Below are 16,664 nucleotides of genomic sequence, written 5' to 3'. Positions count from 1 at the left end.
CGTGTTTAAAATAGCTAAATCGATTAAATAATTATTTTTTATTTTAGTTTTTTTTTCATTTCTTTTAAATTTATTAATTGCACAGTGAATAGATATAGAAGTTGTACAGCAAAATTATTTTCGAAATTAAAGTTAAAAATTATTTGTGGCGAGTATAATAGGTAAAAAACGTACTTTCTGATATGATTTTTAGTTATTTTTTTGGTTTATTAATTCTGAGTCAAATTCAACTTTTGTATATATTTTCTCTTTCATCTTTATTGAGGTATCCGCATATCGCTTTTTTAAAAGTATAAAATTTTGGCAATAAAATTTTTACATTGTTTTTGCATTTTGTTTTTTTTTTATATATTTTTCTTCATTTGTTTAGTTTTGGCAACTTCCTTTAAATTTAAAACCACAAATAATTTTCACTTCAATTCGCCACATTATTTTAATAATTATTATATTTTCCTCTTAATTTTCACTATTAAATGATTTTTTTTTGTTTAATTTTATTTACTGAGGTTACAGAGGTTAAAAAAGCAGTTTCCTACTAGAATATGATTTAGTATTTTTTGTTTGTTTAATTAATTAATATTTTTTCGCGACACGTTATGAATTTAATGTCTGTCTAGGTCTCAATAGAAAATATCGAGATTGATTAAAATATTAATAAGAACTTTGTGAGTTTTTCGGTAGACTTGGAGTTCTGCATATTTTATGTCTATTCTCGTTTGGAATATTGTTAAAAAAATTTTTTGTTATCATTTACCTTCGTTTATATGTTGTTCTGTTCTGTTTTATGTAGACTTTGTTCTTTTTAATCATGGAGTGATTATTTTATGTGGTTGTTTCCGGGTTTCATTTCTTTGTTAAAAAATACGGAATTTATATTCATTGCAAGTTGGGTTGCTTTTTATTTTTTGTTTGTTTGTACGTAGCGATTTATTTATTGAAAGGCATATAACCAAAAGTGAATTTTTTTTTCGGATAGAGTTTTGAGTAAATCAACTCTGATCGTTTCCTGATAATAGGAATTATATTGTAATTCTGTGATGAACAACTTTTTATTTATAGAAAAAAAAGTGGATTTTCTTTGTATAAATATTTTTTGTTTGTTTTTGTTATTGAATTCACTTTGGTTTTTGTACATTTCATTTGCAACATATTACTATATATTGACGACTTTCTATTTTAATTTTTCGTTTTTTCTTTCTTTTATTATTATTGTGATCAATGACGGGATTGTTTTAATTTTTTATTTTATTTAAATTTATGTTTTACTGAGCTTTCAGAATAACATAAAAAAAATTCTGGAAGAAATACTCGGTTTAGGTAGTTTTTTTATCATTTTGATAGTTTATTTACAACGTTTGGTGTCTCATATCTGTGAGAATATTTTCTTAAAGTTCTTTCATTAACTTTTTATGTACAATTTGAAACGAAGAAATAATAAAAGAAAAAAAAATATTCAAAGAAAATTTGTTTATTTATTAGGTTAAACAAAATTACGTTACGCTTTAAAAAGGGACACATTAATAAGTTAATAAAATTTTTATTTCATTTTTTTTATTAAAAATTGCTATTAAAATTCTTTGACAAAAATAACGTACTTTAGGTAAGCCTTTGAGTTAATTCAGGTAAGAAAGTAATTGAACTAAAATTATCTACCGAAAAAGACGAGAATAAAAGAAAACATTTTTATTGGTTTAAAAAAAATTAAAATTTATTTATTTATTTAAATACTATTTTCCTTTTTCACTTAAATATTGTAAAAAAAAACAACAAAAAAAGAAGAAAAATTAAAAATCTATTTAAAATATTTAAAAAAGAAATAATCTAAAAAAAAAAAACAAACAGAAGAATAAAATATAATTAAGCGATTGCATTGGAAGTTGACCGAACGATTAATAACCGTTCCTATTTGTACGTGATTTCATCAGATGATCTGAGAAGGTTGCTCCATTTGATATTAATCGGTCATTTAACAATCAAAACATTTTTATTTTTAAAGGTTGATATTTAAATCAACCCCCTACCCACTTTGATTTAATAAAGTTTTTATGGTTTGTGCCAGATTGAATTGAATATATTGCATTGAAATATTTCCGATCTAATATAAATCGATCGATATATCAATTTTCGATAAAAAATTTTACAATTATTTGATGACTTTTCAATATATCGGTCGATGAATATATAGCAAACTGGTAAATTGTTAACCAAATGGTGGAAAAAAAGATTTGAGAAGTTGTGAAGTTGAGCAACTGCAAAATTGAATAAAAATTAAAAAAAAAAGAAAATGAAGGGAATTTTTTACAGACTTTTTGCAAATATAACTGAGATCCAGCAAACTAGAAAATGGTGAAACCTTTTTTTGTTGAACGGATGATGTTTTGTTTTAATTAAATATCTTTGAGATCACGGAATTGTATTGATTCTTAAATCATTTAAAAAGAATCGTATTTGTTATCTTTCGGTAGATATTGATTGTTAGCTGACCAATTATTTCTTTCAATAAACAAAACATTTTTTTGTGGAGCCATAATTGGTAGAGTAAAAAAAAATATTATTTAGAAAATCAGGAACATAGTTTAATCAGTCCGGTCGAATGTCCCAATACTTACAAGATAAATATTTTTTTTTTTGCAATTTTTACTTTTTTTCATATTTTCTTTCCTTTTGCTATACAATAAGTCGATAAACACTTTATAATTATCTCGGATTTATTTAGTTATATTATGCTGTTGTTGGTTTCTTTTTTTTTCACTTGAGGAGAGGATGAGGATAATGTGGTAAATGACTTTAAATATCATTACCATTAAGGGAAACAAAAAATTTATTTTATTATTAAAAATTGTATTTTTTTTTACTTTAGTTTCAGTATAATAATTATTATCAAAAACGAAAACACGACGCGACCCACATAGACAAAAATTATTATTTTTTTATTTAAACAAAATAGTAAGTGAAAAAAGTAATATTTTTTCTTAAAACTTTTATTTTGCATTTAATTTAACATTTAATTATAATATTAAAAGTGGTGGGGTCACACAGAGGTACTTACAGTAAATAATTGCAAGATAGTTTATTAATTTAATATTTTTTATTATTTTAATATAGTGAATCACATATATAATATAATTTTTTATAATATATAAGAAATGTAATTAAAATCTAATTTTCCTTTTATTTTATAATTTTTTCTTGTAAAAAAGAAAATTTCAGAGTGAATTTTCCAAACTAAAATCATTCAAAAAACGAAAAAAAAAACTTTTTCTTTTCTGTTCGGAAAATTCAAACTGAAATTTATTGTATATGAATCTACACGACAAAAATTAGACTACAATAATATTAAATTAAAATAAAAAAGTTCTTTTCATTTATAAAGTGGAAATAATAATGTAAAGTAAAAAAGAAACAAAAGAGAAACAATCTTAACTTACCTCAATTCAGACACACACATATCATTCACACTTTCGATTTTTTTGCGTTTTGTTATTTGGAATTTGGAAAAAAAAAATTAATTTTGAATTTAGAAAAATGCTCGGAATTTTTTTTTTCTTGTTTGTTTTTGTTTCACATACAAAAATTCGACATTATGATATTAGGGCTGCGTTCTTCTTCATTTTTGTTTATTTTTTTAAATAATATGTTTAGTATTACAAAGTCTTATTCTAAAAAATGTCTTATCATCTATTTTCTCTTTAATAATAACTTCATCTTCATCGTCATATCTCTCAATATTAATTAGTATTGTATACAATTAAAGTCTATCTGAATTATTATTTTCAATTTTAGGCATTCAAATTCTTTTTTTCTCTTACTAATCAGTTTCTTCTTTTACTTTCAAGGTTTTCCTTTTTTTTTAATGTGAATTTTCTGGTGAAAATCTTTTTTAAATGACAAAAAATTACAAAAGCAATTAATTTTCTTTGTTTGTTAAATACGATTATAATATCACTGTCTCATCTATGATTTTTCCAAGTAATTTACACTTAAGCGCTAAGATATTTTTTCGGATTTCTTTTTTGTTGTTGTTTAAATTGGTATAAAAAATCTTTATCTAAAGAATTTGAAAAAACTTACCTTTTTAACTTTAAATTTACGTGTTTCTTCTCTTATTAATTTGGTTTTCTTCTTAATTTTTCATATACAAAATAGCGGCAGATGTCGAATTTTTTCTTCTTAAATTTCTATCTTTTTCAAATCTTTAATTTACTTCATCGGTTTTTTTTTTAATTTTTAACTTTTAAATTTTTAAAAATATTTTCCGAGCTCTTTGTTTACTACAATAATAATCACAATTTCAGCCAATATAATTTTTATCAAATATTGTTTTCTTAATTTCTCTCTTCATTTCGTTCACATATTTATAGTTTAAAGTGACAGTTTTATAAACTTCACACAACAATAAATTCATAGAATGCAAAATTTTTTGGGAAAATGAAATTTAATTTTTTCAAAAAAACAAATAAAAAACTTTATGTTGATGCCAATTATTACTCAATGTTTTTCATCTTTTCTTATCAAATGCATTGTATGCTGTATCGTACAAAAATATCGATTCATTTTGTTTTATTATTCGTTTCATCTATTCAATGACAATCACGACTCATCTCAATTTTTTCTTTTATATTTACATAAAAAAATCCTTACATTTATTTCCTAACATTACAAACCATAACCTCCGACCATCGTTAACGCAAATATTCTATAATATATATTAGACTTGGTAATCCTTCGGGTACATATCAAAAATTTAGACGACTTTCCTTTGCTGCAAACGTTTTTATAATATAGAATAAAATTCTCACTTTTTTCCGATTTTAATTTCTTCTTCTCTTTTTTTGGTGACCGTGTCATTAAATCATTTTCCATGCACAACTCTTTCTTTCACATTTTTTCGTTATTTTTAAAATCGTGTTGAATGTTCACTTTGAAACATTTTCAATTTTTCATTTCATATTTATCATCCGATGAACCTCAAAACAATAATATTTCATTTTTCGCTTCACCGTTTCGTAATTTTTTTTCGCTTTTAATCTCCCGAATATCGTTTTTGTTTTATTCCTAATAAGATACTACAAAGTTGACACGAATCCATAATGCGTCAACCTAAACATTTCTTTTTTGGCTTGATTTCATAATTCATTTTTAGTTTTGTTCAATAAAAAATTGTTACCGCACTCATTGTTTTTAATTTCGCATTTTATAAAAACATTTTGTTTTATTAAAAATATTTTACTTTCGATAGTCTCAAACCGCATTTTTGTATTTTTTGTCAAATATACAAAAGGAAAATATTAACCAAATTTGTGCAAAATTTTTTTGAAAAAATAAAAAAGAGAAAAAGAAAAACACGACGAAGAGGAAACAGAAAAAAAATATTTCAAAATAAAAAATGTTACGCCAAGCCGAAGCTACTTATTGTGCATTGAAATATATACCTACACATATCTATATATTTATAAAAATGTTCTCAATTCATTCACAATTCATGCCGCGAAAAATATATAAAATTTAAATTGTAATAAAAACTAAAAACAAACAATCAAACATACACGCGCTATTTTTAGTTAGAATTTATGTTAAAGGTGATAATCTTCTGTTGTATATATGTTTCCCAGAAGATATCCTCAATCACTAGAACATAAAACTTAAATCGTTGATACCTTTTTTCCATAAAAAAAATTGTGCCAACATTAGAATGCCTTGCCTTGAAGTTGTGATGACATTTTCTTCATTTTGCTTTGCGGTAATTTGAATTTGAATTTAAAATTTTCATTTGGCAAAATCAAATCAATTTTTCTTTGTCAAAGCATTCAAATGATTGGGGAACTCAGTTTATGGTCGAAAATGACTTCTCCGATTTTCCATCTATAATTTGTAACTAATGCATGCAATTGTTCTAAGTAAAACGAAAACAAATTAAAAAAAAAACTGAAAAACGAATAAAACACTACACAATAAAACTAATTAACAATAATGACATAAATTATATGATCTAAGTAAAAAAAAAAATAATAAAAAAAATTAAAATAAAAAAATAATAAAAAATTAGTTAGTTGTAAATATATAGAATTAGAGAAATATTTAAACTACAACACTATGTACTAATTAATCATATTTAAATAGTTTAGAAATTCGTCAGAGAACAATTGCAAACATGAACTGGCAGCAGTCGATTGTGGTTGTTGTTGTTGATTATTATTATTAGTAATGGAATTAGTAGCATTCGAATTCGAAACGGTTGTCGTCGATGACGTCACCAAATTCGAATGAGCCGAACTGGTACCGAAATTCAAACACTTCACAATTGGCTTGGTGGTATTTTTATTATTATTCATATTACCAGCACCTTTGCCGGCTATTGAATTTGTCGTCGGTGTTGCCCATAACGAACCGACGGGTTCTTTGGCTTTGTTTACACCAAGAGCACCGTTATGATTGCTCCATACATCACAAGAGATATCTTGCGGACGAACGAGTCTATGACTATTGTTCACATTGACTTGATTTCCATCCGATTTGATCGATTGATTGAATGCGGTGCCGGCATTTCCGTTACCGTACGATGACATCGTTGAATTGGGCGTCGATGTTTCCCAAATATTTGACATTTTATTGGAATTGTTGGTGGACTGATTCGTTTGGGTGTAATTGGCCGCGGTCGGCGATGTCCAAATCGAACCGATCGGATCTTTGCAGTAATTCAACGATGGCTGGGTTATTTTATTGGTTATCGGATTTTCCCACATACATGTCTGACTGGTTGATGATTGCGATTGTTCTCTAAGATTACTGTTTGGTGACGATTGGGTGGAATGCCACAGCGATTCTTTGCTGTTAGTGTGACTACTGGCGCTATGGTATTGGGTTTTAATGGATGGGGTCGGACTTTGTGGATCGCCCCACAATGGGAGCTTAGACCAGCCGTTCGATTGGCCTGAATTATTAGTCGATTGTTTACTGGAGTCTCCTAGCAAGGAAAATACACCATCTAAACTATTTACGTTATTACCTAAATTTATTGTCTTTAGTTCTTCGATTAATGAACTGACAAATGAATCGTTCGATGATACATTAAGCTGAGCTGATGCTGCATTCGGTTTAGATGATGACTGTTGTTGTTTCTGTTGCTGTATGGCCGTTATCTTTTTAGGAGACTCCAGTGGGGCTTCATGTTATGGCCACGGCTGGAATACCTGTAACGGCTGCTTGGTGTAACAGTATGCCAATGGCTTAACGAAATGTGTGTCCTGAGTGGTGCAGTGAACACACGAAACAACGTGACTGTAGTCGCTGAAGAAGTTCAAACGCTGATGCGGGTATAGCAGCAATTTGTAGCAATGATTACACTGTGTGATGGGAAACAAAAAATTGTAAGAACAAAAAATCCATTTTCTGTTTAGAATGGAATAGAGTTGTATGATGAAGACGGATGAGTGTTGGGAAAAAAATTATCCTAATTTACATCTAGAATGGTAGTACGAGCAGGAATGAAGTTATTTGGTGGGTTTTAATAGCAAAAAAGGATGATTGTGGATTTTTTGTGGATTTTTTTTTCGACTTGTACGAAGCACAGAGGGCTGTTGGGTTTAGTATGCCCTGTACCACATGATTTTTTTTAGATTTTCTTTGCGGAAGATATAACAGGGCCCTCTCTTATTTAATTTTTTGTAGGGTTGCAAGAGACGCTATTGTATCCACCGTTCCGCCTTGATCGGTATGTCCTTTCCTTTAATTGTCGGAAAGCACTAACACTACTGGTATGAAAGGTAAATTTCAGTTTCTAGAGTAAAAACGATTCGTAGTCATCAAATTTTGGCTTTTGTGTCTCATACGATGTGAAACTTAGGAAAGACGTATTTAGTTTTCTCTCAGGTCGAAACAGTGGTCAAACATCCTATTATACAGTCATCAAAGACTTTTCATCTGTTGGTCAAAAAAGGTCCATCATGAATCAGTGACTATTCTTTGATTACATTTCACCAGATTTTCGCATTTTCCTGTATTTTCCTTAATTTTTCTGAAAATAATTTTCGGGAAAATCTAGGACAATTAGCAAAAATGTTGTTGTTTTGGCATAAATTTTGTTCAATGGCAGAACACCAGGCATAGACTTGTTGTCGTTGCTGTTTAAGTCGTTTCCTAAAATCCTGTTTCATCGCGAAATAAACAACTTACACAAAATAAACGATGGAAATTTTATAGGAAAATATTACAAAAATAACTGTCTGTGCTGCCATAGAATAAAACTTTATTTTCATTTTAAATGGAGTTTGTATAACACAACAAACTATCGCCATTTTTCTTTCGCTTTTCTGTTTGAATGCAAAAAGTGAATGAAAAAAAAAATTGTGGAAAAATATTTTGATATGCATATGGAAAATGGGAAAATATAAATTGTGTAAGCTCATGTGATATGTCGAAAAGATAGAAAATTGGAGGAGTTTATGCTAAAAAAAAACAATTTCAGTCGACGAGAAGAAGAAAAAAAAAACATCTATGTAAATCTGCGATAAAATTTATGAACTTGTTTAGGATGGTGATGTTGATGCATTTATGATTTCGAGATGGAGTTTTTAAAGATTTTTCTTCCTTTTTTTAAGAGTTTCTTTTCTCGTCAACATTTCATTCGTATATGATACACGGTTATCATGAGACAGTAGAAATATGAAGATTATTTGTCATTTTATTGTCTTATCATAACCAAATGGCGAAAATATGATTCGTGTTGATTTATCAAAAACGACAAAAATAAAAGGAAAAAAGTTTACGATGAAAAGATGTGATTTATGCGACCGACAACAATTTGAATAAATTCGTAATAAATTACCTTAAGTCTTTCCGTGCAGCATGGCATGGCAGCGAAAATGTCGTAAGCATACATAGTTCCAAGAACCAATGAGGATCCATCCCATTTTTGAGCACAGAATCTGTTGCGACAAAAATTTAATAAATTTATTATTTTGGAGATTTTTTTTTTTAATTTTGCGGCCCAGATATGTGGCGCTAAATAATTTACCTGCATCGAATTATACGGTCCTGAGAGCCACCATCCAAACAGCCCATACAAACAGCAGTCAAATATTGAGTATGGCCGTCGTATTTTACCTGAAAGATAAAAAAATTGAAACGATCGAATTTTGTCTGGGACAATAAACGCATTAAAAAGTGCGGTAAAGAATTTAATGTAACTTTTAACGACAGTACCATACGTGCCATTAAACAATCAATCAACAAATCACTAGACCTGAACACCCGCAAATTTATCTCTCATCCTCGTAAATCGCTCCGAATCATGTCATTATTTTCAGTCTATCAACTATGTATGTGTGCACTCTACAGAAAGAAATGATCACATCCAACAATTACCCAGAATGCATTATAGATAGAGGTATGTATTCCCAAAACAACAATAAACACTCACAATTATTAACCATATTTTTATGATTTTTTTATGTTAACAAAAAACATTACATTTACAAAATGACGATGAGGAACGATGTACAATAAATTATTTGTCCACACATTTTAGTCAGACTGTCTGGCTGAGTTTTTAAGCCACCCCAAAACATCCACCAAATTGTCCCCCCACAAACATTCTCACCTATACGTTTTATTTTACTGCTATAGTATCCTCTCTATACTCATAGATGTTTGTAAAATGTTCCGTCGAACCCACACACGACGTCATATCCATCCCCCAATCCCACCGAAACTCATTCCAAACATATTTGTTTATATAGGAGAATGAAAACAGAAAATTTTCGAATATGAATGAACATTAAGGATTTTTTTCCTCCACGGTAAAAGGTGTATATCATTCACCTTTTTATATAATGTATCCGAACTCCTAAACACAATTTTAAATATACAGTCTCGGTGGTGGTGGCGGTGTTTTTTTTTATTTAAGGTCGTCTCTCCATAATGTACCCTTAAATAAATTGGTATGTGGTGATTGTGAACCCATACAGTCATTTGCTCACACCATATTCTATTAGTTTGATATAAAGAGAATATAGATTATATGCACTAAGGATGGGGAAAACTGTTTTTGTCACTGTAAACCACCTTCCATAAGAAATTGTTTTCCCTGAAATTCTATTAATTCATCAGAAACGCTAACGTTTTGCTATAATTTAACGTGAATGTACTTTGTGACCCAGTTTTCCCGTTACTTTGTTGATTTTCTTTTGTATTTACGAGGAGGAGAAATTTTTATGTTCACAAAATAGATCGTAAAAAATATGGCCCATGTTATATAATGTCATCGCATTAAACGAAAGCATTTACAAATTGTATTAAGATTATACCAAGAGACCATGGGATCTAAATGTTTATATTTGTAATAGAAAGTTTATCTCGATGTTTCGATATTTACCTCCGTACATCCTTTTGCATGCTGTTTCGGACTCAAGAAAAATGTTCCGTCGACTAGAGGATAACGATCAAAGACAAGCATCGGTTCTTCACACAGTATGCACGAGACGCGACTTTTCTGATGTTGTGCCAATGATGATAGAATGAATAGACGTGTCTCGTCGTTGCCGTGATTTCCTTCGTCTTCCATCTGTAAAAGAAAATTGTAAAATTCAATTAAATAAAAATTGTGGTAAAAGATATACTTTGTAGAAGTAGGGAACACAATAGTGTTCAAAAGAAACCGTTCGAGAAAGTACAGTCATGAGCGACGTGAAATAAAATATTTGATTGTTGTGTATTTTCATTTGAATTGGTAAATACATGAAGGGAATGTGTCACATTAGCGAATTGTAAGTAAAAATGAAATTGATGATTTTTCACTACTTTTGGCACATTATTTTGTCGTTTTGATCAATTTAATCCCAAACATTATCCTACTTACATCGTAGAAGAAGCAAAAATATTTAAATTTCTTTTTTCTTATAATTCACTGATTCGAATAGGCTATTCATGCGTCTTCTAGGTGTAAAATTTCTCACTAACATGTATATTAACGATATTCAATTGTGCAAACTAGTGTTGTACAAAATGTAAAAACGTGTCGGGTCGGTAAATAACGATAGATTCTCACTTTGAAAAGATTTAAAGATTTCCTAACTCCAACTCCCCATATATCATCCTTATTCCGTCGTCATATTTAATAAATTTTAAATTTTTGAGTAAATAAAAGGTTCATTCCAACCAAAATCTACCTCTCTAAAATGCATGATCATTAATATTTGCTCCATTCAATTAAATGAAACGTTTATAATTAAAAATCATTAATGCCAACAACATCCCCCATGACAAAATTGAAGACAAAAAAATCGAAATCCTCAACTTAATAAAATCCCCTCCACAAAAATATCTACCCGAAAATTTTCATCAACTCAACAATTGAATTTAACCAATTTCCTGTTCCTTCCCGAAAAGCAGTATAACGACGACAATTTTTTTTTTTGAATTATTCTTCCGGTACTGTTATATGTTTCTATTAAATGATGGATACATCTCCGTTGAAACGGATGAATTCGCATCCAATAAATCATAAAAGTTCATTCGGTAATAATTTATGCGTTCAAATAAATAAGTCGCCAAAAATCAAAAGATCGATTTTTCATTTCATTTTCATTTGCAAATGACTGCGACATATTAAGTGAACTATATATTAAAACCCAGAAAAGAATTTAAAAACAAGGAAAAACAAATGGATATTTATGGATGATGTGTAACAACAACAACAAAAATTAGTCGAATTCTTCAATTTTCTATAAAATGGAACTTGTGTGTATTATTGAACGGAAACAAAACCGATACCCTTATGCATGATTTATTCGTCTACCAGTCTGCACATATCTATATATTTATATCAATTCTCTGTATTTTTAGAGAGGTTCAGTTCAGTTATACATTTTACGTTCGTATATATATGTAGAGAATGGAATCGAAATAATCTCTACATTTTTGGGATAAGAAAAACCTTCCCGAAAAGGGTCGATACCAGTCAAGCGTAATTAATTCATTTATCCATGGGTGTATAATAATAACAATATAATAATGTAGAAGAACAATTCGATGATGGAAAATCTATTAATACATTTAGATCTTCTATGTCAATAGTGGAATTTAAGGAATTCATGTGTGCTCAGACTACTTTGGCTATAATAGAATATACTGTTGAATTATGTTGCATATGCATGTATATAAAATGTACAGACGGGATATATATATCCCGTCTCTATGTGTATAAAACGATGATGTGATTATTATGTTATAGGCTTTGTTGGATACCCAAATCTGATGGTGAATTGATTTTCACATGAATTTTTAGGCATAAAAGTGCAGAAAATTATGAGAAATCAGTCAAGCGATCGACACACCGCATTCTGCCTGTGTATATTTATGTATATGTGTGTCTGAGTGTGGGTTTCACTATATATATTCCAAAATATTTATTATGGAAATTTAGTGCAAACAAAACCATTCCCGACGCTTTGTTTATTTTTGAAGCAAGTTTCTTTTCCGATGTTGATGGGCTGTATTTATCGTATATATCGTATCTGTTAGCATTTGCTTAATAATTTGCAAAAATAAATAGAGAAATGGGTAAGATATGCATGGTATCGGGAGGAGGATATACATTTTTCATTCGCAACTTCTATCTAGAAAATGTATCGTTTTCGTGTGGAATTTCCTGTAGAAAACCTCCTTGAAAGTAGAATATTTTTTGTCAAAAAATTGCCAGAAAATTTTCATACATTTTTACTATGCCCACAAAGTTTGAAGAATTTCTGTAAAGTGAAAGAAACTTTTGCCTTAACTAAAACCGTATACGTTTTGGCTCTTTGGTACAAAGGATGGAATTTTGTATCACGGTTTTCATTCCGAGCATAATATTCAATTTGACGGGGTATAAACTATAAATAATCGAATTCAATAAACACATTCGTTTAAAATGGACTGCTAACAGTCTTATAACAGACCACATTGGAAAATTTCACAGATAAGGCGGGGTGTTCAAAGAAACATGATAAATTTGTATCTATCCAAGGATATTCCAAAGAATGCTTAAATGCGAACAAGGGATGTTAGCGAATTATAAGAAAAATGATATTTCTTTCATTTAGTTTGTTTAAAACTATTAAAAAAAAACGTCTATTGACAGAGCCAGCTTTTATTTGAGATTGAGCTAAATCTTAATTTTATTTTTTTATAATTCGCTAATATGGCATGTCTTGTTTCTTAATGTCTTCTGCACAGAAAGTTAATGGACATTGATTGGAATGTTTGCTATGTATGTAATATAAAATATCTCGGTCCTCAACTGTTCTTAAGATAAAATTTAACAAAAATTCAGACTGATCAGAATCTAAAAAATATTTGATGTTAATATAAAACTCGATTACTGGCCCAGCAGTTAACCTAATTGTTGAAACAATAATATTAACACAGATTTATTGCTATCTTATCTGTTTCATTTGATATATCACTTTCTGTTTTGCTCATTTCCTAATTGGACGGATTCGTTTTTTTAATTAAATGTTATGAATCTAACAGATAATCTGTCAAGTAAGTCATTGATCTGCAAAATATATACCTTTTATACATACCTAATCTAACCATACAAGAACAAAAAACTTACTGATGATATTCACAAAAAAAAGTTGTTTGATTGGTGCGCTTTTCTATTTATTGTTATTTTATCCACTACACACTGGGAATTATCGAATACAGTAACAGAAACAAAACCAAAAATAACTTCTCGACGACGACGACGGTTTGGTTCAACTATTGTTTTTCGATGCCATTTCGATTAAGGGACTTCGCAAAAATTTAGTTATTTAGACGAGAAATGGTCGTAAGTTGAAATATGAAAAGTAATCGAAAAACATTTATATGGGCAAACATTTGGTGAACATTTAACGTTCTATTTATATGATATGTATAGGATATGTATGCTCATCCATGCAATTCGATTTTCCATTCAAAGTAAATAATAAAAAGAAGTGTACTGGCGGATGAAATTTATTATTATGTGTTTTGTGTTGTGTTATGTTTGGCATATCGTGTTCGTTACTCTTACCATGCAGAGATGTAAGTTTTCTGTCAACGGAATAAGAAGAAGAAAAAGCTGAAGAAAGAAGAAAAATCGTCGAGAAAAACTTCAAACAAATAACTTACAACAACAAAATAAGTTTTTGTTTTCACTTTTATGTACATGTTTTAATATAATATTAAACTTTTCTCTTATTTTATCTGCCATATTTTTGTCAAATCGACTTTTCTCTCTCTCTCTCCCTCTCTCTCTCTCACTCGATGTTGTTACATTTATTTCTATTTTGACGTATTTGTCTTTAATGTAAAAGTAATGGGTTTTTGGTGTATAACTTTTGAGACACGTTTAATATTGTTTATGGAACAGCATAAATCTCATGTTTTTGCTCTTCGCATTTATTCGTAACACACATCTTTAGCCCATGTGTTGTCATAGATGGCTGTGACATTAATTTATTTGACAAAAATATTACACATTTAGAATCGAAAGCAATATCAAAACCAATTAAATGTTATGAATTTCTACGATCATCCATACGTACAACTCTGTTCAACCAAAACACTTATATGGTAACTCATTATCATACGTTTCGCAACGGGTAACCGTTTTCAGTGTGTAATATGGAGTATCCAAGCGAAACTTTTTCAAATAGATGGAAAAAATAATATGACGAGTCTGTTTACTGTTCAAGTCACAGCAGTATACATAAGAAAAACTTTGAAATTAATTTTCTCGTTTCTTGAATCATCATCCCATCAGGCTGAATGTACTAATTTCACCGCGGCACGCCTTCCGATTAGGTAGGATGGAATCAGCCAAGACCGCCAAGACTCTGTTCCGCAAAGAATAACAATATTTGGAACCGAAATTGCATTAAAAAGTTGTCTTTGAGAAAATTACTATTTCTGCTTCACTAAACAACTTCGCCCTCAACACCCTGCAATCATTTTTCTTAAACATTCTTACGAACCAAATAAACGCTAGTGGACCGGTGCCCCACTTCAAATCAGTTTTTTTTTTCAATTTCATTTATTTTTAAACATAGTTACTTAAACTAAGTACACCGCGTAGCTCCAGTATGAGTTACAATTATAAGAAGCTACAACCTACAGTTTTTTTTTTAATTATCGACTTTTCAGACAACGACCCGTATTTTTCAAATTACATTCGTAATTTGGCACAAATACCTTTGTCACTAATTTGGTCTTCCTGAGATGTGTGACGGTTGTGATACATACACTAAGGCTACCCGTAAGTGTTCTTCTAGAACTCAAAGTCTGAAGTCGTCGAATAAATATTTTTCGAATCGGGTAATTTGGCATAGGTTCTTTCTAGACACAAAAGTGCCGTGATTGACTTTGTACAAGATGCACAGAAAATTAATCTAGCATCTTCATTGCTAGTTGAAAATCTTTCGACAGCAACGTTTCCATGTCCCATCAACGTCAAATAATGTTGTGCAGAATCCTCTTGAAATTTGCCAAACTGACATTAATTGGAAATATAACATTAATACTTTGATGTTAGTCTCAAAACCGTCTACCAACGCAGCATGACAGAAACAATCAATTTTAGACCTTATTGCCTTGTGTGTGATGTATACACTGAACTGAACACAGCATTTTAGCATTCAATTCAATTATTTAAGCAAACTAAATTCACCGAAAAAAAAACATTTATGCGTTTTTATATACATGGATGCATATACTTATATATACAGAGACCGAGAGCCATAGAGTCAGACCCAAAACTAAACAGAACAATAAAATTGCAACCCGCGTGACATTATAAGCATTTTATTATTCGGAGAGATGCATTGAAATTTATTGTTACATTTAATTTGGTGTTCAGGGACATGTTGAAAAATTCATTTCCGTTGGCAAATTATTGTATTTCGTGTGCACTTTTTCGATTCTTTTTTTTTATTTTGGTAATAAAATGGTTCGGGTTGGATAAGCACAACAACTGTACAAAAACTAACGAAATAAGAAAAAAAAATTTTGTCATATGAGACTGGCAATAAAAACGAAATAATTTAAATTGCAAAAAATTAAATGAAATTATATTCATCAACGTCAACAGTCACTGCGTGTACAAAGTGAACATCCAAAATATATATATACGATACATACCTCTCATATTCGATTGGAAGCAGAGAGGTTTTTCACTTCCTTTCCAATGTAATTTCATTAACTTGCTTTTTCCGATCCAATTCCTTATCCGACATTTAGTTATTCGTTTTATTGGTTCTCTTCATTTCATTTAGCTTTTAGTTACCTTCTATTAAACATGGGAAAAAGGCACCTGTCGGTAACAATTTATTTTCGATTAACGAGAGAATTTTCCGAGTATTACGGTAGCGCAACAGAAATTGAATTACTAGCGTGGATATGGATTGAAAGACTGGGTATATTTTCCACAATTGTTTGGTTCGTAACTTGTTTGTTTAGAAATCGGTGTTTCGTTTAAGAAAAACGAGCTAACTGAAGGTCGCTGGTGGTGTGGTGTATGGTAATAAATAAGTTCCCATTTGTCTCTGACATTTTATATTTTTGTTGTAGAACCATGGTAATTTTACTAAAAAATTAAGAGAACCATTAGGTCAGAAACTCCCTAAAAAATCGTTAAGATAAAAGCGTTCCAGAGCTAGTTTTTT

At 29.7% G+C, this 16,664-nt stretch overlaps 2 protein-coding genes across 2 annotated transcripts in view; both read right to left on the bottom strand.

Moving 5' to 3' along the window:
- Positions 1 to 5,316: 5,316 nt before the first annotated feature.
- LOC119068090 (headcase protein) overlaps positions 5,317 to 16,664 on the bottom strand; it is a 138,701-nt gene continuing 127,353 nt past the window's right edge. Inside the window, exons 3-6 of the mRNA XM_037171507.1 lie at positions 10,373 to 10,561; positions 9,014 to 9,102; positions 8,825 to 8,924; positions 5,317 to 7,343 (exon numbers count right to left, since the gene is read on the bottom strand). Coding sequence (XP_037027402.1) covers positions 7,170 to 7,343; positions 8,825 to 8,924; positions 9,014 to 9,102; positions 10,373 to 10,561 — 552 coding nt within the window. The 3' untranslated portion in view covers positions 5,317 to 7,169. The remainder of the gene's footprint in view (positions 7,344 to 8,824; positions 8,925 to 9,013; positions 9,103 to 10,372; positions 10,562 to 16,664) is intronic.
- On the bottom strand, positions 6,099 to 7,168 carry LOC119068372 (putative uncharacterized protein DDB_G0277255). The gene is made up of 2 exons (XM_037171941.1): positions 7,153 to 7,168; positions 6,099 to 7,084 (listed from the first exon to the last, which is right to left on the bottom strand). Exons 1-2 carry the CDS (start codon positions 7,166 to 7,168, stop codon positions 6,099 to 6,101), a joined length of 1,002 nt encoding a protein of 333 aa, XP_037027836.1.

Source organism: Bradysia coprophila (assembly GCF_014529535.1).
Source record: "Bradysia coprophila strain Holo2 chromosome X unlocalized genomic scaffold, BU_Bcop_v1 contig_173, whole genome shotgun sequence".
Classification (NCBI taxonomy): Eukaryota; Metazoa; Arthropoda; class Insecta; order Diptera; family Sciaridae; genus Bradysia; species Bradysia coprophila.
Note: the sequence above shows the minus strand (reverse complement) of the source record. Positions and strands in the feature narration are given on the sequence as shown.